At 48.9% G+C, this 22,631-nt stretch overlaps 8 protein-coding genes across 8 annotated transcripts; 3 read left to right on the top strand and 5 right to left on the bottom strand.

Annotated features, from left to right (window-relative positions):
* Nucleotides 1–11: 11 nt before the first annotated feature.
* On the bottom strand, nt 12–4,276 carry CNBK0960 (hypothetical protein; the record flags this gene model as incomplete). Its single annotated transcript, XM_767629.1, has 14 exons — nt 12–304; nt 360–605; nt 655–750; nt 801–1,305; nt 1,359–1,473; nt 1,523–1,646; nt 1,702–1,915; nt 1,965–2,186; nt 2,235–2,579; nt 2,630–2,791; nt 2,837–3,079; nt 3,129–3,634; nt 3,680–3,845; nt 3,896–4,276. 14 exons carry the CDS (start codon nt 4,274–4,276, stop codon nt 12–14), a joined length of 3,618 nt encoding a protein of 1,205 aa, XP_772722.1.
* Nucleotides 4,277–5,107: 831 nt separating this feature from the next.
* Nucleotides 5,108–6,527, top strand: CNBK0970 (hypothetical protein; the record flags this gene model as incomplete). The annotated part of the gene is made up of 5 exons (XM_767630.1): nt 5,108–5,386; nt 5,446–5,589; nt 5,641–5,735; nt 5,788–6,200; nt 6,253–6,527. 5 exons carry the CDS (start codon nt 5,108–5,110, stop codon nt 6,525–6,527), a joined length of 1,206 nt encoding a protein of 401 aa, XP_772723.1.
* Nucleotides 6,528–7,305: 778 nt separating this feature from the next.
* On the top strand, nt 7,306–8,466 carry CNBK0980 (hypothetical protein; the record flags this gene model as incomplete). Its single annotated transcript, XM_767631.1, has 5 exons — nt 7,306–7,351; nt 7,413–7,467; nt 7,540–7,844; nt 7,892–8,107; nt 8,162–8,466. The coding sequence occupies 5 exons, from the start codon at nt 7,306–7,308 to the stop codon at nt 8,464–8,466; spliced, it is 927 nt and encodes a 308-aa protein (XP_772724.1).
* A 446-nt stretch (nt 8,467–8,912) lies between these two features.
* Nucleotides 8,913–10,609, bottom strand: CNBK0990 (hypothetical protein; the record flags this gene model as incomplete). The annotated part of the gene is made up of 3 exons (XM_767632.1): nt 8,913–9,012; nt 9,152–9,631; nt 9,711–10,609. 3 exons carry the CDS (start codon nt 10,607–10,609, stop codon nt 8,913–8,915), a joined length of 1,479 nt encoding a protein of 492 aa, XP_772725.1.
* A 661-nt stretch (nt 10,610–11,270) lies between these two features.
* On the top strand, nt 11,271–14,302 carry CNBK1000 (hypothetical protein; the record flags this gene model as incomplete). Its single annotated transcript, XM_767633.1, has 18 exons — nt 11,271–11,293; nt 11,352–11,354; nt 11,410–11,440; nt 11,491–11,587; nt 11,665–11,749; nt 11,801–11,906; nt 11,957–12,046; nt 12,100–12,188; nt 12,240–12,357; nt 12,409–12,746; nt 12,797–12,948; nt 13,002–13,179; nt 13,232–13,367; nt 13,419–13,552; nt 13,608–13,712; nt 13,764–14,018; nt 14,069–14,096; nt 14,150–14,302. 18 exons carry the CDS (start codon nt 11,271–11,273, stop codon nt 14,300–14,302), a joined length of 2,121 nt encoding a protein of 706 aa, XP_772726.1.
* Nucleotides 14,303–14,461: 159 nt separating this feature from the next.
* On the bottom strand, nt 14,462–16,928 carry CNBK1010 (hypothetical protein; the record flags this gene model as incomplete). The annotated part of the gene is made up of 4 exons (XM_767634.1): nt 14,462–14,563; nt 14,615–16,141; nt 16,196–16,597; nt 16,647–16,928. The coding sequence occupies 4 exons, from the start codon at nt 16,926–16,928 to the stop codon at nt 14,462–14,464; spliced, it is 2,313 nt and encodes a 770-aa protein (XP_772727.1).
* A 440-nt stretch (nt 16,929–17,368) lies between these two features.
* CNBK1020 (hypothetical protein) lies at nt 17,369–18,733 on the bottom strand (the record flags this gene model as incomplete). The annotated part of the gene is made up of 2 exons (XM_767635.1): nt 17,369–18,078; nt 18,127–18,733. 2 exons carry the CDS (start codon nt 18,731–18,733, stop codon nt 17,369–17,371), a joined length of 1,317 nt encoding a protein of 438 aa, XP_772728.1.
* An 860-nt stretch (nt 18,734–19,593) lies between these two features.
* Nucleotides 19,594–22,585, bottom strand: CNBK1030 (hypothetical protein; the record flags this gene model as incomplete). The annotated part of the gene is made up of 5 exons (XM_767636.1): nt 19,594–19,658; nt 19,714–19,758; nt 19,816–19,891; nt 19,942–20,142; nt 20,192–22,585. The coding sequence occupies 5 exons, from the start codon at nt 22,583–22,585 to the stop codon at nt 19,594–19,596; spliced, it is 2,781 nt and encodes a 926-aa protein (XP_772729.1).
* Between the last annotated feature and the right edge of the window lie 46 nt (nt 22,586–22,631).

The following is a 22,631-nucleotide window of genomic DNA, read 5'->3' on the forward strand; positions in this document are numbered from 1 at the left end:
TTCACTTTCTACTATGCCTCAGCAATCTCATAGCCCCCCGCACATCGCTCGACAATATCCAGCTGATCAGCCAAGGTCGCCTCATGCCCTCCCAGTATGCCCTTCTTATCCTGACTACCAGCTACCGCACCTTCCAAACCCTTGACGACCCTCATCAACCATGCAAAATCTGCTTGGGCAACAATAGGCATCTTTGACTGACGACGGTTGACGAGCTTGTCGTTGAATGCAGAAAAGAACTGTTGGGATACTGATTCGGCACGAAGGACGACATCTAGTGGGACACCAGCCATCCTTGCAACGTCTATCGACAGGGTTAGCTAATGCTCAAACGACAAATAGCGGTGGTTAAAACTTACGTGTACCGTGCGATGACTCCGCCACACCGGGGATGAGCTTGTACAAAAAGACAACTTGCTTTTGCTCGTCATCAACGTGCGTTTGCATGTGCATCCTACGAATATTCGGATGGTACGCGAAATCGTCGGTGAGGGATCCATAGTGGGTAGCGAAGAATCCCAAGGGGAGGGAGTGAGTAGCAATATGATGTAACACTGCACCGGCAATGGCCATACCATCGTAGGTTGAGGTTCCCCGACCCAGCTCTGATCAAAGACGTCAGAGAGGTCTCTGTGGTGACAAGAAGAAACTCACCGTCCAGGATGACAAGAGACTTTGGTCCGGCTTCACGCAAGATGCGAGAACATTCATCCAGCTCAACTTTAAAAGTCGACGCACTCGCAAACATATCTACCCATGGTCAGCCCAATACTTGAGTTTGGAATCCGTGTGATACTCACTGTCATAGGCACCCATTCTAGTCTGAATCTTATCCACCGGGCTCAATCTCGCTTCACTAGCGGGCACATAACATCCCAACTGTGCCATGATAACTCCTGCAGCAGTCATTCTCAACAGCGTACTTTTACCCGCCATATTCGGACCTGTTAACAGCACCTGTCTAGGCTGATCTCCACCGAGCTGAACGTCGTTTGAAATAAAATCGGAGCGGAGGCACATGGATGGGTGTCGGAGGTCACGAAAGTCGATAAACGCAGAGGAAGAGGAAACAAAGGTAGGCCGACACTTGGGTTCGTCCATATCGGAGGACGCTTTGGCAAGGGAGACGAGGCAGTCCAACTCGGCGATCACTCGAACGGTGATAAGCCATGTCTCACGATCCTTGCTAAACTCATCCATGAGGTGCTTGAAAAAGTTTTTCTTGGCAGCTGCTTGGGTCTCACGAGCTTCTTGAATCTGTCTGATGACTGGGATAGTCTCGGGGGTGTAATACCTGTTGTGACTCTGCGTGGCCATAAGTTGCCAAGTCCGTATCCAGATAAGATGACGATGCGTACCTTGGTACCACTAGCCTTTGTCCACCTGGCAGGGGCCTTGACGCTTGCCGGGACTTGGATTTGGAAGATCTCCTTCCCCCCTTGAGCACTATGCCAGAATACTGCTTCCTTGCACCTATTTCCTGATTAGCAGTAGCCTTTGCTGATCATTACGTGTGGCATACTTTAGAGTCTTCTTAACTTCTTCAAGAATCTCGTTCAACTCTTCCTCAATACGTTCAACCTCGGCGTCCGCGGCATCGCATTCCTCATCCGCGCCCGGATTGGGAAGGATAGCAATCGTCTTCTCTGCTCTCCATGTCAATTTCGATTTGGTCAAAAGAGTTTTAGCGAGGATGCTTACCGTTCTGCTCAATAGTGTACATCCCTCGAATATGTTGAATCATCCCACTCAAGTCTGGCGCACTCCTCAGCAGCGCCTTGACTCCCGTAGACTCCAAGCTTTCAGACATGTCGATCAAGTTGTCAATACCTTTTTGGAGTTTTGAAAATGACTCGACGACTTGAAGAAAGTCAGATTGCTTGACAGAGCCGGCGTGAATACGAGAGATTAGACGCTTAAAAAACAAATCAGTCGGATACTATTGCAATGAAAAAACGGCTTACTTCAAGATCGGGAAGTCCTTTACAAAGCTGGGTGAAATCACCAGAGAACCTTGGATGGTTCATAAGGTCCTCAACCGCGTCCAACCTGGCGTTGATAGCATCCGCATCTCTCAACGGTGACCTCAACCAAACTTTGAACAACCTCTTGCCTGATGGAGAAACACACCGCTGAAGAAGTTCGGCCAGAGTGCCTTCGATACCACCTTCATTGTTTACCAACACCTATCTCCTTGTCAGTTGATGTCATGGACGTCAAGGCGGTATGCTTACTTCCATGTGACCGAGGGTCTTGCCGTCCAAGATGAGGTTTTTACCCTCCTTGATGGGATCGTAAATGTTAAAGTTGCGTTGAGAGAACAAGTCCTTGTCAAGGTTGAGCGATTTGAGGTAGAAAAGCATTCCGCCGAGAGATTCCATGGCAAGGGCGTTATCTTGAAGCGAGGTGATGGCTTCTGGGATGGTAATTTGACCTTGTTCGTTGGAAAAGATGGAGGGGAGGAGACTGAGTGTATCTTCAGCGGTGTAAAATTCCTTGCCGTCCCTAAACGATTGCCAGGCGGTGGAAGAGGGGAGGATATTTCGAAGGAGTCGGGTGGTCGTGACAGACAAGTTGCCCTGGTGTCGAGCATTAGCCTATACCGCTCAGCTTGTAAAAATGAACATACCTTGGCATGAATGAGCTCCTTGGGGCGAATCTGCCTGAACATCGTTTCGAGCCGAGTTCGGCAGACATCATCCTCAAAGAAAGAGATTGAGAATTCACCAGTCGAGGCATCGGCGATACAGATACCAAAGGAAGAGATGCCTTCCGGGCTACCAGATGATTCCTAGTTTATATTAGCTTGGTCCAACACTCCGGATGTTAGACGCACCTTGATAGAGACCAAATGATTGGGATCATCAGAGTTCAAGTAACCACTGTCGACAATGGTTCCGTTAGTGAACACTCTAGCCAACTCTCGTCGGACAATCTCTCTTCCTCCAGTCTTTTGACCAGCCTTTGTTCGCATCTCCATCCCAATAGCAGTCTCAGCTTGGTCGACGATTCCAACTTTGTGACCTGCACCGAGGAACTTGGCGATCCAAAATTCAAGAGATTGCTCGGGGACACCGACCTTGTGTCGAGTCAGCTACGTTTACTAACCTAAAGAGAGTAAAACTGACCATCTTCATCTTGACCCTATCAGTCAATTTGAGATCAAACTCTTGGTGACCGATCAAGGCGTCATCCTCGTATAACTCGTAGAATTTGCCTTTTTGGAAGAATAGGACAGTGTCGTAATGATTTTGCTTGATCTCCCAAAACTGCTTCTCAAACGGCGTAAACTCGGCCCAGCTCTTCTTCGGGATGAGAATTGAGCGCTTGTCATAATCAGGGTCATCTGGGCGGTTTCCTTCCTTGTCTCGAATGTTGACAAGAAAGTCGAAGCATTGTTCAGATTCGCGCTTGTCCTCTTTGGCTTGAATCTTCTTGCGCTCAGCGGCGGTGAGGAATGAGCTGGATTCAGAGCCTTTATTGGCAATGGGCTTGGGTCCAGGACGGATTGGTGTGGTGGTGGGCTTTTTAGACGACGCAGAGGGCGTAGCTTTGGCCTTGGTTATTTTCCTGGGAGGAGAAGGAGATTTGGAAGGAGAAAGTTTGTTGGCCTCGAAATCGTCCAGAGCAGCAGCTACTTTTACCAGTTGGAGCCGTATTACGTCTGGTTCATACTTACCCATAGCAGCATCGTCCGCTTCGTCAAACATGTACTCGTCCTCAGAATCCTCCTTTAGACTTTTTCGTGGCCTTCTACCATTACTTGCTTTAGGCTTAACCTCGCCTTCAGAGTCATCGTCGCTGTCGGGATCAACATAGACAACCTTTCGCTTTGCCCGTCGGCCCTTCATCTTTTTATTAGCACCAGTCTGCTCGAAACCCGTAATGCACGCACAGTCACGATAGGCGGCTCATCATCGTCCATCTCCTCATCCTCATCCTGTTTCTTGCCACTTGAGCTCTCTCCGACCGTGGTAGCGTCAGATACGTCACTCTTGGGCGGCGGGGTGAGCTCATCATCTTCATCCTCGATCGCAGTGATTTCTGATGACGGCTCGGGTTGCTTCAGTGGACTACTCCTCTTGATGCTGCTGCCGGGGGCCGGCCGGGAAGACTTTGCTTGGACAGGCGAGCTGCCAGCGACAGAGGTTGAAGGGGTGCGGAGGGTGGAGGCTGGGGACGACTTGAGCTGTGAAGACCTTGGCTGGGACGGTCTTGGGCCTGGCTTGGGTGCGCCGAAGAAGGCAGCGAGGGTGGCCTGCTTAGCGCTGGGCATGGGTATGAGCGCGATGGAAAACGTGACGCGTCGTAGACGCCCTGCTAAAAGAGGAGACTTACGGCTTGGAAGGCTCCTTGGCCATGGTGCGTGAACGGGAGTAGCGGCGACTAAATGGAAGGTTTCGGCCGGGAGATGGTGAGACGATAAAGTAGCGTGTAGATAATGATTGTATGGCAGATTGACGCGACGCAACTTTTAAGCAGAGGGGCGGACACGTGCTGAACTGGCAGCGAGAAATGTTTCGACGTGGAAGAAACGTCGGGGCGGGGAGGGGAAGGAGGGAAGGAAGGAAGGAAGGAAGGAGGGAAGGAAGGAAGAGGAGAACAAGCGTGCCAGAAGACAGCCGCTGGGCAAGCCATGCATGAGAATACCACCTCTGCAGCCCGACGCGTCCCTCCTTTGGGCAGCGCTGGGCACCAAGCAGACGCGTCGACATCATGACTGCACAAACACCGCAGGCGCACCCGTCATTTAACAGTTCTTTCCGGCCGACTCTTTATGCCACATCATGGTGGAGCCCGCCGGCCGACAATTTCTGATTGGCTCAAAAGCTCCGAGAGGATGGAAAATGCAAAAGTCACGTGACTTTTGCTTTTTTGAGCGTCGGTGCCTGGTGTGCCTTGGGAATTAATTTTCTGCACGCGACGCGATGTTAACTGACACGCTTGGTTGACATCAGCTAAGCCCTGACACGGTCCATCCTCCGCCGTATATAACCTCCTCCGCTCTCCTCATCTTCTTCTCTTCACATTCCACTACACTTTGAGTCTTGCACTTTGCACTCCCACTCTACTTTCATACACTCTACCAACCCTTGATACATACACAATGGCTGCCGTCGAGACCCCTTCCAAGGTTGCTGCTTCTGCCCTTGCAAACATTGACCTCAACACCGCCAAGAAGGCTTCCGAGCCCACTCTCCTTTCCAAGCTCCAAGCTGCTGCTCCTACCAAGCCTGTCGTCGAGGAGGCCCAGGCTGCCCCCGAGGATGACGTTGAGGAGTACCGTAAGCGATTCGTCGGCGACCTCGATTGCGAGGAAAAGGACGAGCCCTTGTTGAAGGAGACGAATGCGAGGTTTGTCTTGTTCCCCATCAAGTACCACGAGGTGAGTCTTCAAGCCCTTTTACGCGTTGACGCGTCGATGGATGCTAACATTAGGCGCAGATCTGGCAAATGTACAAGAAGGCTCAGGCCTCTTTCTGGACTGCTGAGGAGATCAACCTTGCCCCTGATCTTCACGACTGGGAGAATAAGCTCAACGACAATGAGCGATACTTTATTGAGCACGTCCTTGCCTTCTTCGCTGCTGTAAGCATGTTCTTCTTTTACGCGTCGCGCTGCCACTGACTCGACGCTTAGTCTGACGGTATCGTCAACGAGAACCTTGTTGAGCGATTCTCTGCCGAGGTCCAGGCTGCTGAGGCCAAGTCTTTCTACGGTTTCCAGATCATGATGTGAGCCAGCTTGTTTTCGTTGCCACGTACAACCTCACTGACATGACAACAGGGAGAATATCCACGCCGAGACCTACTCTCTCCTTATCGATACCTATATCAAGGACACTGCTCGACGAAACTTCCTCTTTGACGCTATTGACACCATTCCTTGTATCCGAAAGAAGGCCGACTGGGCTCTTCGATGGATCTCTGACAAGCGATCTTGTTTCGGTGAGCGACTCATCGCTTTCGCTGCCGTCGAGGGTATCTTCTTCTCTGGTTCTTTCGCCTCCATCTTTTGGCTCAAGAAGCGAGGTCTCATGCCTGGTCTCACCTTTTCTAATGAGCTCATCTCTCGTGACGAGGGTCTCCACACCGACTTTGCCTGCCTCCTCTTCACCCATCTCCGAAGACGCCCTCACCCCGACACTATCGCCAGGATCATCAAGGAGGCCGTCACCATTGAGCAAGAGTTCTTGACTGGTGAGTTTGCCCATGCAGTTGATTTTTGATCACCGCTGACTTTTTCATGTAGACGCTCTCCCCGTATCTCTTATCGGCATGAATGCCAAACTCATGTGCCAATACATTGAGTTTGTTGCCGACCGTCTTCTTGTTGCCATGGGTAACGAGAAGATCTGGAACTCTACCAACCCCTTTGACTTTATGGAGATGATCTCCCTCCAAGGCAAGGCCAACTTTTTCGAGTCTCGAGTATCTGCATACTCCAAATCTGGTGTCAACCAGGCCGTCGGTGCCGCCGATCACAACGCCATCAAGAAGGGCTTTTCTCTCGACGAGGACTTCTAAATGTGTGGTTGATTGGTTTGGGTATGCTGGACATTGGTGTATTATTTGAGCTTGATTTTAATTTTGTTGTCACTTTTCAATTTATAGTAAAGAAGTCTTGTAACACTTTGATGATCTGAGTCGTACGGCGTGGTGCGAGCGAGAGCAGTCTGGTGTTTTATAGTATATAGAATAGCATGGTTGTGGACGAAAAGCATTATGACATGCAAGATAATGACATGATTCATTATAATGGGCTTATAAAGACGAGGAATAACTAGAGACTGAAAACTGTATCAGACTGCGATCAATCAGTAAAGCTATTACACCACCGGTGTACCGCACCATGTCGGATCTGCGGCTGATATGGACTTTTGTGTGGTTGCTCTGTGTTTCGAAATTAATAGTCAGCTGTTCATTGAAGACTCATATTCTCTTACAATACATAATCGACGGTCGGGTTGATGTGCGGGAAGAGTTAATCCTTCAACGGCAGCTTCTTGCTACGGAGAAGGAAGAGCAGTTGAGCAAAACTTATATGGAACATTCCGACCTGCATGCAAGGATAAAAAATGCAACATCTTAGATGCCCACTCAGCCCATAAAGCTACTGCCATTGAATACCATGCATAATTTCTGGTGTATCATTTTCAGGCTGACATGGAAATCAAAAAAACATGCTCTGGAAAGAGAAGAAATGCCTCCACCTCGCCGGGGGATGTCGCCTCCTCGTTCCACTTTACTGGAATGAATGCTTCACCAACACCACGTCTCTACTCATCCCTAGCACTCTACCAACATGTCAGTCCCCCGCCTGCTCGTAGTTGGAGGGAATGGTTTCCTCGGTGCGTATCGCGTATAAACACTTTGGGCAATGTCGTGCAAAACTGACGTAGCTACTTGCAGGCTCTGCCATCTGTAAAGCTGCCGTCGGCAAAGGCTGGGAAGTCAGCTCCATGAGGTATGGTATTTTCACGCATGTCGCATGGCATTTTGATCTTCTTGGCACTTGTGACTGACTTGGCCTCGGTAGCTCGTCCGGTAAACCATTCACCACTCCTGCAGGGCACACACCCGCCTGGGTTCCTAAAGTATCATGGCACTCTGCCTCTGCTTTCTCCCCTTCCTCTTATTCCTCTCTCGTATCCTCATCCACAGCTGTCGTCCACACCCTTGGTATATTATTGGAAGATCATGGGTATAAAAAGGCAGTGAGAGAGGGGGATTTGATAAGTCTTGCTGGGGGGTTTCTGAAGGGTTTGGGAGGAGGAGACGGGAATCCGTTAAAGACGGCTGAGGAAAAGAGACGAGGGTACGACGGGATGAATAGGGATTCAGGTATGTCTGTCTTGTATTGGCATAGAACGATGCTGATCGCAGAATAGCGCTCGAGGTGCTGAACACTATGCTCAGCACTGCTCCTCATCCCTCAGCCCCCAACGAGGCGGTAAAGGAGAAGACGTTTGTCTACATCTCCGCTGCCGATGCTTTTAGACCTTTGGTGCCAAAAAAGTACATTGAATCGAAAAGAGAAGCAGAGCTAGAAATCGCAAAGAGGTGTTCTGACACTAGCGGTGTCAGACCGATATTTATCAGGCCTGGTAAGTCATTTAGAATTAACAAGTCAGACGTGTAAGACACTGATAGGTATGTAGGGTTAATGTACCATCCGCATACGCGCCCATTGTCCACTCTTCCAGCATTCCTCATTGACCTTTCTTCCAAACTGAATGCTGCGCTTCCCGCACCTCTTCAAAATATACCTAGTCTCTTCTCCCCTCAATCGGCCATTCGAGGTGCCCTCGAAGGAGCGAGGACATTCCCTCTCCATGTAGACCATGTCGCGAGTGCTGTACTCAAGTGTGTGGAAGACGGCGAGAGAAGAGGAGTTGTCGAGGTTGATGAGATGAGGAGGTGGGCAGGGTTCAAGTACAGCAATGATGCTGCCTTGGAATATTAAAATTAAAAGGTGAGCGTTGACCAATCACTTGTTCAAGTTCACGGACTGACAACCATCCAGCTATGCATACAACTAATGTCAAAAGTCTACATCTCGTTCACAGCTCGCAACACCGGGTTATTGTCACTCTCTCATCCTTTACAAACATGTTCTTCGCTTTGCGCTTCTGACCCTCTGCCTGTCGTAGGCGACTTCCAACCTTTTTTCTCTCTTTTCTAAACTTTCTCCATAAACTCCCTCCTTGTTTAAACAACACCTTGTACATTCTCGCTTCCACCACCTTTCTCGCCTTTTTATACATCGCCCACAATTTGGACTGGTAAGTCATCCACTCGGGATCGGACATGCTCACAATCCTGTCCAGCAGTAATCGCTCGAGACTTGCCCTTTCGCTCTCCAGTTCGATGATCTTCTGAGCGTATGTAGGTGGTTTACAATGAATGGTATTAGGCGGGCGGAAATGTTTGAAGTAAGGAGGTGTTTCTAGAAGGTGAGGTATGTTGTGAAAGAAGGGATTGGATAGGATCGTGCGGAATGATGAGAGAGCTATGTGGCCGCTAAAGCGTGTGATCAGCGGACATTCCATAAGTAGGCGCAGGTCAGTAAACTTACAATCCAATACTGTCCCCTGGTCAGCGCCGTATTTTTTGATTAAAAATACCTGTGTATATGCTAATAAACTCACTTGGCATGCCGATCGCCTTTACCTCCATGAGCCACATAATTGTCACTGACGTGCACGCCCACCACCCTTGCTTTCCCTGCTGTCTCCAACAATTCCCACATCTCCTTCCTTCCGCTCTCAGAGTTCAAGTCAAATTCGCTCACGTGAAGATGTGATAGATCCAGGCAAAGCTTGAGTTGTGAAGGCGGGAAATGAGTAAGTATTGTACAGAGCGAAGAGAGGGTGGTGAGAGAGTGCGGTGATGGGTGTACAGTGTTTTCGAGAGCGAGGGTGATGCCTTGGACAGCGCGAGTGATCTCGCGGAGATCAGAGACTAGTCGGGTTAATTGCACGTGCTTGTAAGAGGGATCATCTTTACCCGCTGAGCCCAAGCTAAAAAAGGTGAATAATAAGCTAGAGATTCGGTAGAACAAACGGACATACTGAATGACGAGAGTAGACATTCCAAGAGCCTTTACTTGCCGCATCTCTTCCATGACGCTCCTTTTTGATCTCTCACGAATTTCGCTGAGCAGATAGATTGAGCTATGTTCACCCTTTTTTCGAGTGGTTTACTTACTGATCTTCGCTTAGCAAGTTAACCGTATAGACTCCGTGAACCATACTAGTTTTTCTCCAGTCCTTGTCCATGACCGAATCCATGGTTGCTGTAAAAATATCCTGGTCATTTTTGACATCCTCTTTCACCCTGATTTGCTCATGCACCCGCCTTTTTGGATGATTTATGAACATGCTCACACCTTTCACCTTTGGATAAGGGTAGTAAGGTAACGATATCCTTTTCAAGGAAGGTGTGAGCCCTCCAGAGGTGGACAAATGGGTCAGCCATAAGATATTCTGTCCAGTGGAGGTAAAAACGGGCTGGGGTGGAAGCTCTTCGACTGTTGCGGGATGGAATCTAACCGGAGTGGGTGTATCAAACGACCAGTCGTATGGTACTGCTAGCACTGGACGTTGGCGAGGTGCGGGAACGACAGGCTTTCTGAGGCAAGGAGAGGAGACAAGAAAAGGATTATCATCTTGAACAGGCGCTTGTTTGACTATGCTTTTCCGGTCGAGAGAAGGAATGTAAGGTTTTCGGTCTGTGTTCGAAAGGGGGCTTTGGATAACATAGGATGAAGGAGAAGGAAGGGTCGCGTCAAGCGGAAGTGGGGAGCTCGGCGATACGAGACAAAAAGATGTCTTTGGAGTCGATGGAAGCTGGATGGGCTTGGGAAGGCTCTCTGGTGTGGGAGGCACCACTGTTGAAGGTGTAGATTGCGCCTTTGGATCTCGAATATCATCCCACAAGTCTAACCAGTCGAAACAAGTATGGTCTCTCGAAAGACCAGTACTCGGGGTTTGGGCAGGAGTAGGAAGGTGAGATGTCTGGACTCGGTCGTCGAGATCATTTAGAAGAGCAGTCCAGTCAAAGCCAACGTCAGACAGCTGGTCGTCGTCTGCCGCATCTGAGCACATGATGGATGCCGACCGCTCTACCAGAGAGCGAATAACGACGGTCGACGAGTCGAGCTGTTGTTAAGGACGTTGTTGTTAAGATGAGGTGAGTATATGACAAGTCAACTTGAGGGAAATAGAGGATCTCGGCGGGACTTCTTGCCCCACTGGCCAGTTACCGCGGTCAGCATGAGTTTGAGGAATGAGATATATTAGTACGCGAGATCATTTCAGCTCGCCTACCGCAAATTTCCCATGGTTTCCATAACTTCAGTCGGTGGTTAGGCATGCTACATTATATTATCTCTGCAATTTACGTCCTATTACCCATCCTATAGGGTCAATGTCAGTGAGGTTAGCTTGAAATCGGCCCTTGCATTAGTATTTTGCGAAGATACAGAGGGTTATGGTATTTTTTGGTGGAAAGAGGAAATGGGCGGAATGACAGCTTTCCCCTTTTGCGAGAGCAGCAGTGCCGCGAATGATGACGTCGAGGAGGCGGCGCTGTCCGCCCGGTTATCTTCTTCTTCCCACGAGTAATAAGTAAATAAGAAGTGTACTCGTAGTGCCGAAAGCGAGAAATGAAGCATTATTGAGTTCCTATGACGGCCAGTTGCTATCATAAGACTCTCAACTAGGGAACTCTCTTCTTTTTTTCTCTATCCCTATACCCATCCCAGAAATGCATCTCGTTACAGTAGCAACGTGAGTACTCTTTACAAGCTCTTCAAAATGATGCAAAATGAGCTGACCTGGGTTTTAGCTGGTATGTCTGCTGCCATCTCCCCAACTAATCTATCACTCATTGCGTAATTTATTAGTCAACTCCGACAATGGTCCCTGGACTTCGAGGTATCTATATGCGTATTAAGGCCATCGATATGGCGCTGATGAAAAGATAGGGCAATTGCGAACGTATCCTTCGTTCCATTGCCATCGCCAAGTCTCGTGGAGCAACACTTCGAGTGGGACCAGAGCTGGAAGTTCCCGGATACGGATGTTTGGATCATTTCCTTGAAGGCGAGTATAATAAATCCATCAGGTCCAGTTGGATCTATTGCTGAGCCAAACTGTAGGTGATACCATGCTCCACTCTTGGGAAGTCCTTGCGAAAATCTTGCAGAGTGAAGAGGCAAAGGGCATTGTTTGTGATATCGGAATGTAAGTTTGACCGCTGTATCTCTATGGAAATCAATTTGACATGGATCCAAGGCCTCTCGAACACAAGAACAACAATTATAACTGCCGAGTCATCATCTTTAATGGCAAGATTCTTTTGATCAGGCCGAAGATGTGGATGGCCAACGACGGGAACTATGTAAGCGGCATTCATGTCGAAAAGAGAGCTGTGCGCTCATCACATTATAGCGAGAGCTAAGGCACTTCACACCTTGGCACAAGCATAGGCAGGTCGAAAAGCATTCCTTGCCTCATATGATCAGGATTGTCACCGGACAGGTGAGTTGCTCACATATATTTAGCGGTGATAAGTTGCGGGCTGATTTGTTTAGACCTATGTACCTTTTGGAGATGCGGTAATTGCCACAGAAGATACAGTAATCGGTGTCGAACTCTGTGAGGAGCTCTTCACCCCTGCCTCGTATGTATTTGTTCTGGACAGTCGTGCGCATTATGACTGACTTATCGGCAGGCCCCACATTCTTATGGGCCTTGACGGTGTTGAAATCTTTACCAATTCCTCCGGTAGTCATCACGAGCTTAGAAAGCTCAACCGCCGTGTGGAGCTTATCAAGGAAGCTACCATGAAGGTGAGTCGCTTGTCCTTTTGATATTGTTTAACCCGTTAATCGATCGTGTAGCTCGGTGGTATTTACCTCTATGCAAACCAGCAAGGCTGTGACGGTGATCGTCTCTACTATGACGGAGCTTGTCTCATTGCCATGAACGGCCAGATCCTTGCCCAAGGCCCTCAATTCTCTCTTTCCGAAGTCGAAGTTGTCTCCGCCACTGTTGATCTTCGCGCTGTTCGAGCTCACAGGACAACAAGTAGCAGGAGGATGCAGAGTGCACAGGCCGAGGCGTATGAGAGAGTCGTGGCTGATACCAGACTCGATGGTGGTGAGCAGATCAAGGTGGGATTACGGGAGACTAAGGGTAGCATGGATGTGAGGTATCACACCCCCGAGGAGGAGATTGCGTGAGTCCGGCGGTTTTGTGTGATTTAATCCGTACTGACGGCATCTTCAGTCTTGGTCCCGCATGCTGGCTCTGGGACTATCTTCGTCGATCCCGTACTCAAGGTTACTTCCTCCCTCTCAGTGGGGGTATCGACAGTTGCGCAACAGCCATTATCGTACACTCCATGTGCCGTTTGGTCGTGGAGGCTGCTGCAAAGGGCGGTAAGTTGTGCTCTTCGCCGAGTACGATATAATATCTGACGACACCTTTGTAGATGAGCAGGTTATTACTGATGCTCGACGAATTACAAATGAGCCTGAAGACAGCACCTACATTCCCGAGGATCCTCGTGAATTCGCCGGCAGAATCTTCCACACTTGTTATATGGGTACGGAGAACTCTAGTAGCGAGACTAGGGAAAGAGCCAAGAACCTCGCTGACGCTATCGGCGCGTAAGTATTGGCTAACCATTTGAAAGTTGAGGTGGCTAACTCATAACGATAGATACCACGTTGATTTGAACATGGACACCGCTGTGAGTGCCGTCAAGGGTATCTTCAGCTTCGTCACCGGCAAGACTCCTCAATTCAAGGCGCACGGTGGCACCAATGCCGAGAACTTGGCGCTGCAGAACATTCAGGTAAATGGCTTTCTCCTTTGACCAGATCACGAAACTGACAGCATGATACAGGCACGACTGCGAATGGTTGTTAGCTACATGTTTGCTCAACTTCTTCCGTGGGTTAGGGGTAAGAATGGCGGTCTCTTGGTCCTGGGCAGTGCCAACGTCGACGAGAGTCTGCGAGGCTATTTCACCAAATACGAGTACGTAACGCTTCATGTTTGTCGTGAAGGGCTGTGATATTGATATGGTCTTTAGTTGCTCAAGTGCCGATGTTAACCCCATCGGTGGTATCAGTAAGGTCGACCTCAAAAGGTTCATCGCCTGGGCCCAAGTCAAGTTTGACCTCCCGATCCTCTACAAGTATGTACTTACTCTTTACGTCCCGTCCAACATAGATCTAACTTCCCTTAGCTTCCTTCACGCTGTCCCCACTGCGGAGCTTATCCCGATCGGCCCTGACAACATCATCCAGTCTGACGAAATCGAAATGGGCATGACTTATGACGAGCTTTCGGTATACGGTCGTTTGCGAAAAGTGGAGAAGTGTGGACCGTTCAGCATGTTTGGCAAGTTAGTGCAGGAGTGGGGCAGTTTCTTGTCCCCGAAAGAGATTGCAGAGAAGGTCAAGCACTTCTTCTTCATGTATGCCATCAACAGGCATAAGATGTATGTATCACTTTCATGATGGTATGAGGTATATCTGACGCACCATATAGGACGACCATCACTCCTTCAGTGCACATGGTACGTTTTCCTGCTGGAATTAATGGGTTAGACCTGCTGATGTAGCCATACAGGAGTCATACAGTCCCGACGACAACCGCTTTGACCTTCGACCGTTCTTGTATCCCTCCCAATTCACTCATCAATTCAGGAAGATTGATGAACTTGCTGGAAAGTTGCCTGACATGGCACAGAAGCCCAAGGTTGACACGAATGAAGTTGATTAAAGTGTGTTTGAAATGAAATACTGAGAAGATAGTCAAGAAGTATAGTAGATGCATGTGGTTATGAGTATAGTACAACGCAGTGTAACATGAAGCGTAAGGTTGTGAAAGCATGGCAGGTGAAAAAGGCATGTCCCCCCTGAATAACAAGCACGAGTAAGCCTATGACGGCCGGAGACCGGCTGCAGCGAAGTTGCTAGCATATGTTCCAGCAAGATTCGTGAGGTTTGACAACAATCCTCCAGAAGTTGCTTGAACTTTGACCTATTCATGACATGAGTGAAGCTTCGGACGAGCAAGTGCGCCATGACTTACCATAATTGTAGGTTCCTCTGGCTCTCCAATATCCTCCTCCTTGGCTTTCCTTCTTAATGTCTCCATAATTTCCTTGACACCATCTCTATCTAAATCATCCCTCGCTTTCATCAAGGCTTCCGCAAATTGTAATTGAGGACCATGTATCTTGGCGAAATTCCAGTAGTCCATGAAGACCATTTCGGGAGATGCCGCGAGCATGTTCACAATCATGTTTAACACTTCAAAGTTTTCTTCGAGACCCGGCGAGGGTTTGTACTGGGAGAAGAACTGGAACGCGGATGATATGTCGGATTTGATCTTTTGAATGGCGATGGGCATACGAAGGGAGTTGGTTGAGGCTCGTCGAAGGGCGGAGAGGTAAGATATGAGGAAGGCGTCGAGAAGATTGTCAACGAGGATTTCGAAAACGGACGGATGGAGGTGTGCTTGGTAATCACTCATATAGTCTTTCATCGTCTCCATAATCTGACCCATGAGCTGTTCAGTGTACCATGCGGGGGTGATGAGCGCTTTAGTGGCGACTCGTACGTCATGGAACACAAACTGAACAAGGCAAGACAAACAGCGCTTGGCAACGTCAATGTAGCCATCGATCGCCTCGTTAAGTCGAGCTGAGATAATTTCCTTGTACTTGTCGGATACCAAGGGTTCCAAGCGGGCAGATAGAGCTTCGGCATAGTCGGCGGATTTGAGTTGGTCATTAGCAAGGGCAATGACATATTCGACCAATCCTGGCAATACCTCTTCCGGCTTCTTTTCTGTTTGCGCCTTCATCTCGTCTGCTAGCAGCTTGAGCCATTGGTCCTGAACACGCCTCATCACCTTTGCTGATTCTGTCACCACTCGCGCCAACACTGCACCTTGGTTGGAATCCAGTGCTAGGTTGCACTGTTGGTTGACCAACTGGAAGAAATCGACCACACCCTCCATACCGAACAGACCATCGTCTGACTGCTCTGGCTCGCGAGTACGCCATGAAAACTTGCCCGTCTCTTCCCGCATAAGGTTAACAGTCCATTCATCGAGTTTGGTGACAATGAGCTTGACATAGTCCTCGATAAGGTCTTGAGACTTGCCGTCGAGCAATGGAGGTTGGATCCAAGCAGGAGGGATTTCAAGCTCTTTCATGCTTACCCTGTATTCTTTGATCCATGCATGAAGCTCCAAGAGGACCTTGGCCTCGGGTGCAGACTTGACCACCTTGATCAGCGTTTCATTGAGAGACTTGTGGTAGGCTTTAACAAGGAAAGCTGTAATCTCGTAGTCGGCAGGGAAGAGAGGTTCAATGTCGTCTTTGATCCTAATGATGTCCTTGTACACCCACCCGAGCCCTTCGATGAACCCTAAAAAGTCATGCTGATTATCAAGAAAGTATTCTTCAAACGATCGCTGCACGGTGGATTTCATGACATCGAGGAATTTGTGGCGATAATTCTTGATGACTCGAGCGTTGGCTTGCATAGATTTAAATTTTGAAGCAGCATCGGTAGTCGTGACTTTGCGTACGAGACGCATTGCTACAGCCTATGATAATGTTAGCTTGCACCGCTATCTCATTGAGCCTGAAATATGTCGGACCTTTTCGTCTTCTTTACCCTCGACCTCAATAATCTTCAAAAGTCTAACCACAGTCCCACCATTCCCTTTCCTCAACAACTCAACCACACTTCCTGCTATCTCCCATAACCATGCTTCAAAGTCCGCAGCCACTTTATCCACCTTCTCAAACCACTTCACCAGTGTCTCTCTATCTTGAGGGTTTGACTTTTTGGCCTCATGCAAAGTCTCATTACGGAATGCTTCCAATTGTTGTAATTGAAAGTGAATGGGCAAGAGATTGGGAGAAGGACCCGCAGCCCCATCGGGATGATTCTTGTCAGAATCAAGTAGAGAAGACAAGTAATCAACTTTCTCGGACATTGATCGCAGGTTCTGTACCATCTTGGACGTTTGTGCAAAGTTACGGTGTACCGTCGAAACCTGGCTTCTTGTCAGCTCGTTCAAGGCATTAAGATGATACTATGCCTACCCTCGTAATCTTATCAAATGCCTCCCCACCAGCTTCCTCACCCATAAGCTTCTCCACGGCCAACATCTCCTCTCTTATCAGTGTCACCGCAGCTCTACTATTTTGTAACTTGAGCAACGCATCCCTCGTTGCGTCTAGTTGAGATTTCACACCCTCCGAAAGCTTGGTATCCAGGGCCGATTTTTCTTTCAACAGCTTCTTGCGATATGCGGCGAGCTTGAGAAGATCGTCGGGTTGTCGAAGGACTTCTGCAATGAGTGACGATGGGTTTGCTGATGACATTGTGGGCGAGCAGATTCGCGGTTGCTATCGAGCTGGACCTGTTGTCCGCCTGGTGATATGTTGGATCTGGCTCTTGCCAGCTCCACTACCTGGCTGTATAGATGGGGAGCAGAATATGTACTGGGAATAGGATATCACTTTGGACACTTGCTGTAGAATGTGATGTTGTGCGTGGTTAATTACTAACGCACTCCTCGTCTAGCGTCACCGCTGCAACAACAACCTAATACGTAATCATATCAGATTAACTTTCCAATCGGGGATTAGATTGGAATCATTGGACCAGCAGTCACAACCCAACAGCGTCATGACAGACCAGCAGAAGAAGGATGCAGATGGAGCATCCAGTACAAAAAAAAAGGCCAACACACAGGTCTACAGCCGCCTTACGGACCAGACAGAAATGCTCTACATATGACAGGATGCAACTCGTACAAACTCTACTCTTCCTTCGCTTTCTTGTTCCCACCTTTCTCCGCCTCTTCTCTCTCTCGTTTCCTCGCCAAGTATCGCTCTCGCGCCTCTGCCCTCTTCCTTTCCGCTTCTCCGTTTTCTCCCTCTCTTCTCCGTCTTGCCTCCTCTTCCTCCCTCCGTAACCTCTCCTCCTCTTCTTTCCTCTTCCGTTCTTCTACTTCCCTCATTTGTTCCGCTAATCTTCTACGCTCCCTTTCCATTCTTTCCTTGTAACTAGCCGCTGCTCCAACAGCACGAGAGACATATGGTCCGTCAGACAGTTGACCACTGCGTTGAGATGTGAGCAGGGAATTGGGGATTTCAGCCTTTGGTTTCTTGGTAATATTTAGTCCCGCTTTGAGAAGTGATCGTTTATCCACAACCTCTCCTTCATCATTGATCTCCACCTGCTTCCCACTCTCCTTATCCATCATCGTTGTGCCGGCCTTCCCAAGCCTATTTTCTGCAGATGCAGATGCTGATTCCTTTGCCTCTCGAGCCAAGAAGGGATCGTATTCTTCTTCGTCGTCGTATACGGGTTTTGAAGGTTGGGCAGGTGGTCGAATGGCAAGAGATGGACCCATGACGGGCTTTGACGTAGCAGCAACAGCGGCGGCATGCTTAGATTCTTCCGAGTCCAGCATAGTTTTGTAGAAAGCGGTGAGACCGGGTCCCTTCTGTCCTTTTCTCAGAGCCTCTGTCATAACAGTCAGCCACCGTCAAGCATCTGCAATGAATATATCACCTTCTCGCGCCTTCTCTTCCTCTTCAGCCTTCCTGACCTCCTCCATCTGTCTCTTGTATGCTTCTGTAACGAACTTTTCCTTCCCTTCAAACTCATCACCCTCCTTCTCCCTCTCTCTCTCCAGCATTTTTTCCTCTGCTCTTAACTTATCCAGCTTTCGAGTCTGCGCCGAAGCCAAGAAATTTTCGATATATTTCGGCTTCCTCTCTTCACTCTCCTTCTTCTTCACTTCCTCTGCCACTCGCTCTGCAGCCTTCATCTGCTCATAGTGAGAATCATAGTCAAAGATCGATTGGTCGATAGCTTGGGCAGCAGCCTGCGCCCGTCGTTCAGCACGAGACAGTTGCGCAGTTTGGGTGACAGGAGCCTTCTTCTTGCTGGAACCAACGAGAAGGTCTGGAGGGCCAGATGATGGTTTGTCCTCGTCTTCATCTTCATCATTGAAAAGGGCAGCGGGGGGAGCTTTGGAAGGTGGTTGCTTTGCCTTGGATTTCGCCATCAAGAGTTCAAGGTTAGATTTCGGGGCCGGTGCTGTTGTTGGAGCTGCGGTGGTGGGCTTTGGGGTTGGCTTTGCACCAAAAGAGAAGGATATCTTGCCGTTGGACATGGTGTGGGGTATGAGACAAGGATTACTTTGAATGGAATGAGCGAAGTTCCGGCTGACTTGCTTTTGTCTGCTCGGCTTCCGTACAAATGCAACAACAACTGATCATGTTACGTAATCCATATTGAGGATGGCAAGGGAGGGTACATCTGCGTGCCTTAAATCGTCATTAGTTCGAAGTCTGATCGATGAGTACAAACTTAACGTATCGAACCATATTCTTGTACTGTATCCTCTCTTCTGCTCTTTCAAGAACTCTTATTCTCATATCTAAACAAAGCAATATATTCCAATGGGCTTTGGCTGTAAGTAATCTGACGCAGAAATCATGCCGCTTTGTACTCATAATTTTTAGACCACAAACGTATCACCATCATACCAAAAGTCAGTCCCGAGTCGTTTCTCACCGGAGGACCTGCTAACAATGTTCTCCACAGTTCTTGTATCTCAACATTAATGGTCAGCCTTCTGGAGTATCTCCTTTACTCTCTTAGCTCATTCATGGCCCTTAGGCAAACGGATCAACTTTTCAATAGGAAGGGGTGGCTTAAACTACAACTTCTAGGCCCGAAACGAATCAATCTCCCCTTATTTCTTAGTGTCTTTTTGAGTTGTACTGTGAGTCAACATATCACACTTATGCCACCCACTGTAGCTGATGAATTCCTAGTTTCCGATGTGTATACAGGAGGTTTTGAGGTGTTGCCAACAAACATAGATATGCAATTTGATACCCTATCCCAACTCGACAGGTCATTAAAATACCGATATCCATGCTCCACTATCGAACTCTGCTACAGGTTACAACAGATACTTCTTCCGGCCCATTTTGGGGGCTTATAATGCTCTGAGCTGGAGGCTGACTACTTGTTGTCGTCTGAGAAGGGGAGGTTGATGTAGGTTTTCTTGAGAGGTGAAGGGAGTTTGGCTAGAGCGCAAATTAGCATGGGAAATTCAGCAGACTCATTGTGCGGGATACTTACGCGCATAGCTCATACCCTTATTTTTCGCCTCGGCAACAGCCAATACTTTGACATAACTATCAGCATCATCAAAACTTGGCGCGAAGGCAGAGTATCACTTACAAGCTTGTCTCTTAGCGCTGTTACTCACAGTGCTCCTGTACGCCGACAAGGCCTTGGGCTCCATCGATTTCCTTCTCTATAATGATCTTTTAATATTCTTCTCCATCAATAACCGTCAGCACACACCTTTTCAAATATAGGTTCCTCATTCGGATCCACAAGGTACTTGTCTTCTTCCATTTTCTTATTGGCCTTTTTACTATCCGTCACCCACTTGATGCTCACGAGTCTTGGTGGCTTGTCCTGACGTCGGTACCAGTTCAACGTCGCCGGTCGACCAGACTTGTAAACGACATGAGTGCAAGAGAGAGTTGGTCGGGTAAGAACCTTATTAGATAGTTAATACTGCGTATCTCCTTCACTATCAAAGGCTTACCTTTGCGCCACCAGATTTCAAAATATCGGAAAAGAACTGTGAAGAATCTGACCCTTCACTTGTCTTCACATCTACAAACGCCACCACACCCTGGAAACACTTCACGCCCTTCGTTGAACTCAGCATTTCCAAAATAGATTTTTCGCCGGCGGTGTCTGATGAGATAGACGAATCACCAGGATGAATTGAGCTTCGTGCTCGATGGTTGGCCAGAGGCGCCATGGTTGTAGAGCTTGCTGATGCTGAGAGGCCGTTTATTTCCTTTTTAGGAACATTTGGAGCTGGGGCCGTGACAGTGACAGAGGGAATGGTCGGTTTTCGGGGTGGTTCAGCAGAAGCAGATGCGCCAGAAAGTCGTTTCTTTGACTTGAGCTTCTCCAATGCCTCACTCAAACCGGCCAAGGATCGAGAAGTCTCTAATGACATGCCTTCTCGCCTATTCGTACTCAAACTCAGTCTGGAAGGTCGTGCAGATTCAGGAATAGGGACAGGGTCAGACACAGATCGATTGCTTTCGGCTATGGGAGGCTGGGACATCTCAGCCGCAGAAGACGATTCTGAAGCGATAGCAGAAGAACGGATGGGGTTAGAAACTACCCTTGCTGTAGGGCGGGCAAGGGGACCCGAGCCAAGGGAAGCAGGGTAAGAAGGCCGACGCTTGGCAGGTGACGAAGAAGGCCCTTGAGCAGGAGCTGAACTGTCACTACCCGTCATTTCTGGTTGGCCACCAGGTCGTCTTTCTGGAAGAGAGCCCACCCCTAAACCACTTGCCATTTTCCTCATTGTAGACGAGGGCAGGTGAGACTTGTCGATGGCAGATACTGCAGGTACATGCCGTGTACTAATGGGGATGCGGCTAGGTGCACCCATACCCAGCAAAGATCTACCTGATGAAGTCTTGCGCAATTGAATGTCGACAGGGGGTTGAGTTATAGGGCATTCTGGAATCGCAGGAACTGCCACCTGTACAGGTTGTGGTGTTGTGGAAACGATTTCGGCAGAGGATGTAGATATAATGTCGGGAGCTGGTTGCACCTCAGGTTTTGCCTCAGGCGCAGGCTCATCAACATTCATCTTGGTATCGGATTCGACTTTGGTATGAGAAGGCACATGTCGTCGGGCCTCACACGCAGCACCAGCCTTTCCCGTTTCCGTCGTCATGTTCACCCCAAGCACTGACTCAGCACCTGTAGTTTCGTCCACCACAGCCATATCAACATCCACGTTCCCCTTTGCCTCGGCCGCTTCTTCAAGTTTTTCAGCAGTGACATTTTTCTTCGGCGCCTCAACGACGCATTGCTCCATTTCCTGCTTGACAGGAGTGGCTTTTAACACCAAATCATCAAGTGATGTCTGCTCCCTAGCTACCCTGGCTGCAAGAGCGATTCGCCTATTAGTCAAAGGAGATGCCATTGTAGGACGGTTATTGGGGGTAAATACTGAGGCAGTTGACGGTATGCCATCGGGTGTGGTAGATACGTTGTAAGCGGGAATGGCAGCTGTAGGCTGGTTTTGAGACGTGCGGGGAGTAGGGAAAAAGGCAGAAAGCTGGCGGGTGGGAGGGGATTTAAAGGTCGTATGAGATGGCTGAGAACGGCCGGGGGTAGATGGAATTAAGGAATGCAACGGTCGCGGGGAAACGAGAGAGACGGGAGCATCGTTAGAAAGGGGAGTAGGGCTTTTGGCAATAGCGGCCGTTTGGTGAGGTCTCGGTGGCGTCGGTGGCCTCGCAATAAACCTAGGAGATTTCCCGATAATTGTGTCTTCATCCCTTTTGATTTCAAGGGGACGTTCACGCATCCTCGGCGGTGTTGGCGGTCGCGCGACCACGCTAAATGTTTTCGACTCTGCTCCGCCCGCTTCATCATCTCCTTGCTTGGCTTCGAGCATACCCTTCCGCAAGATCTCTCTCGCAGGCGTTGGAGGTGCGAGAGTCTGGGTTCGTTCCGGAAGTCGTTGTGGTGACACTACTGGAGCCAGTGTATGCCTTGTATGAAGGCCGTTGTTTGACCCAACGGTCTTTAGAGGCGGACCCATCCTTCTCACGAGCCTTTCATCCGTCTTCAGCATTTTTCCTTTCCTTTGATCCTCATCCCCATCTACCATTTTTCTCTTCCCAATAATCATTTTCTTATCCTCCAGCACATTCATCTTTAACGGATTTTCCTTGAGGGGACCTCTACTTCTCAGACTCTTGTTGAAACCGGGCGCAGGACCGCGGCTGTTTTCGTCGTTCAATTTAAGATTGCTCCTGGATGACAGGAGACGGGCGCGAGACCGTGTGGTAGGGACGTTGGTGTTTAGATCAAGGAGACGTGGAGTAAGGGGTGCGTGTGATCGTATAGACTGCACGGTTATCGATTGTTGATTACGACGACGGTGGGGAGAGGACATTATTCTTTTCATTTAGACATCATTCATCAGCCCACGTCGCATATGT

This window comes from Cryptococcus neoformans, chromosome 11 (genome assembly GCF_000149385.1).
Source record: "Cryptococcus neoformans var. neoformans B-3501A chromosome 11, whole genome shotgun sequence".
Taxonomy (NCBI): Eukaryota; Fungi; Basidiomycota; class Tremellomycetes; order Tremellales; family Cryptococcaceae; genus Cryptococcus; species Cryptococcus deneoformans.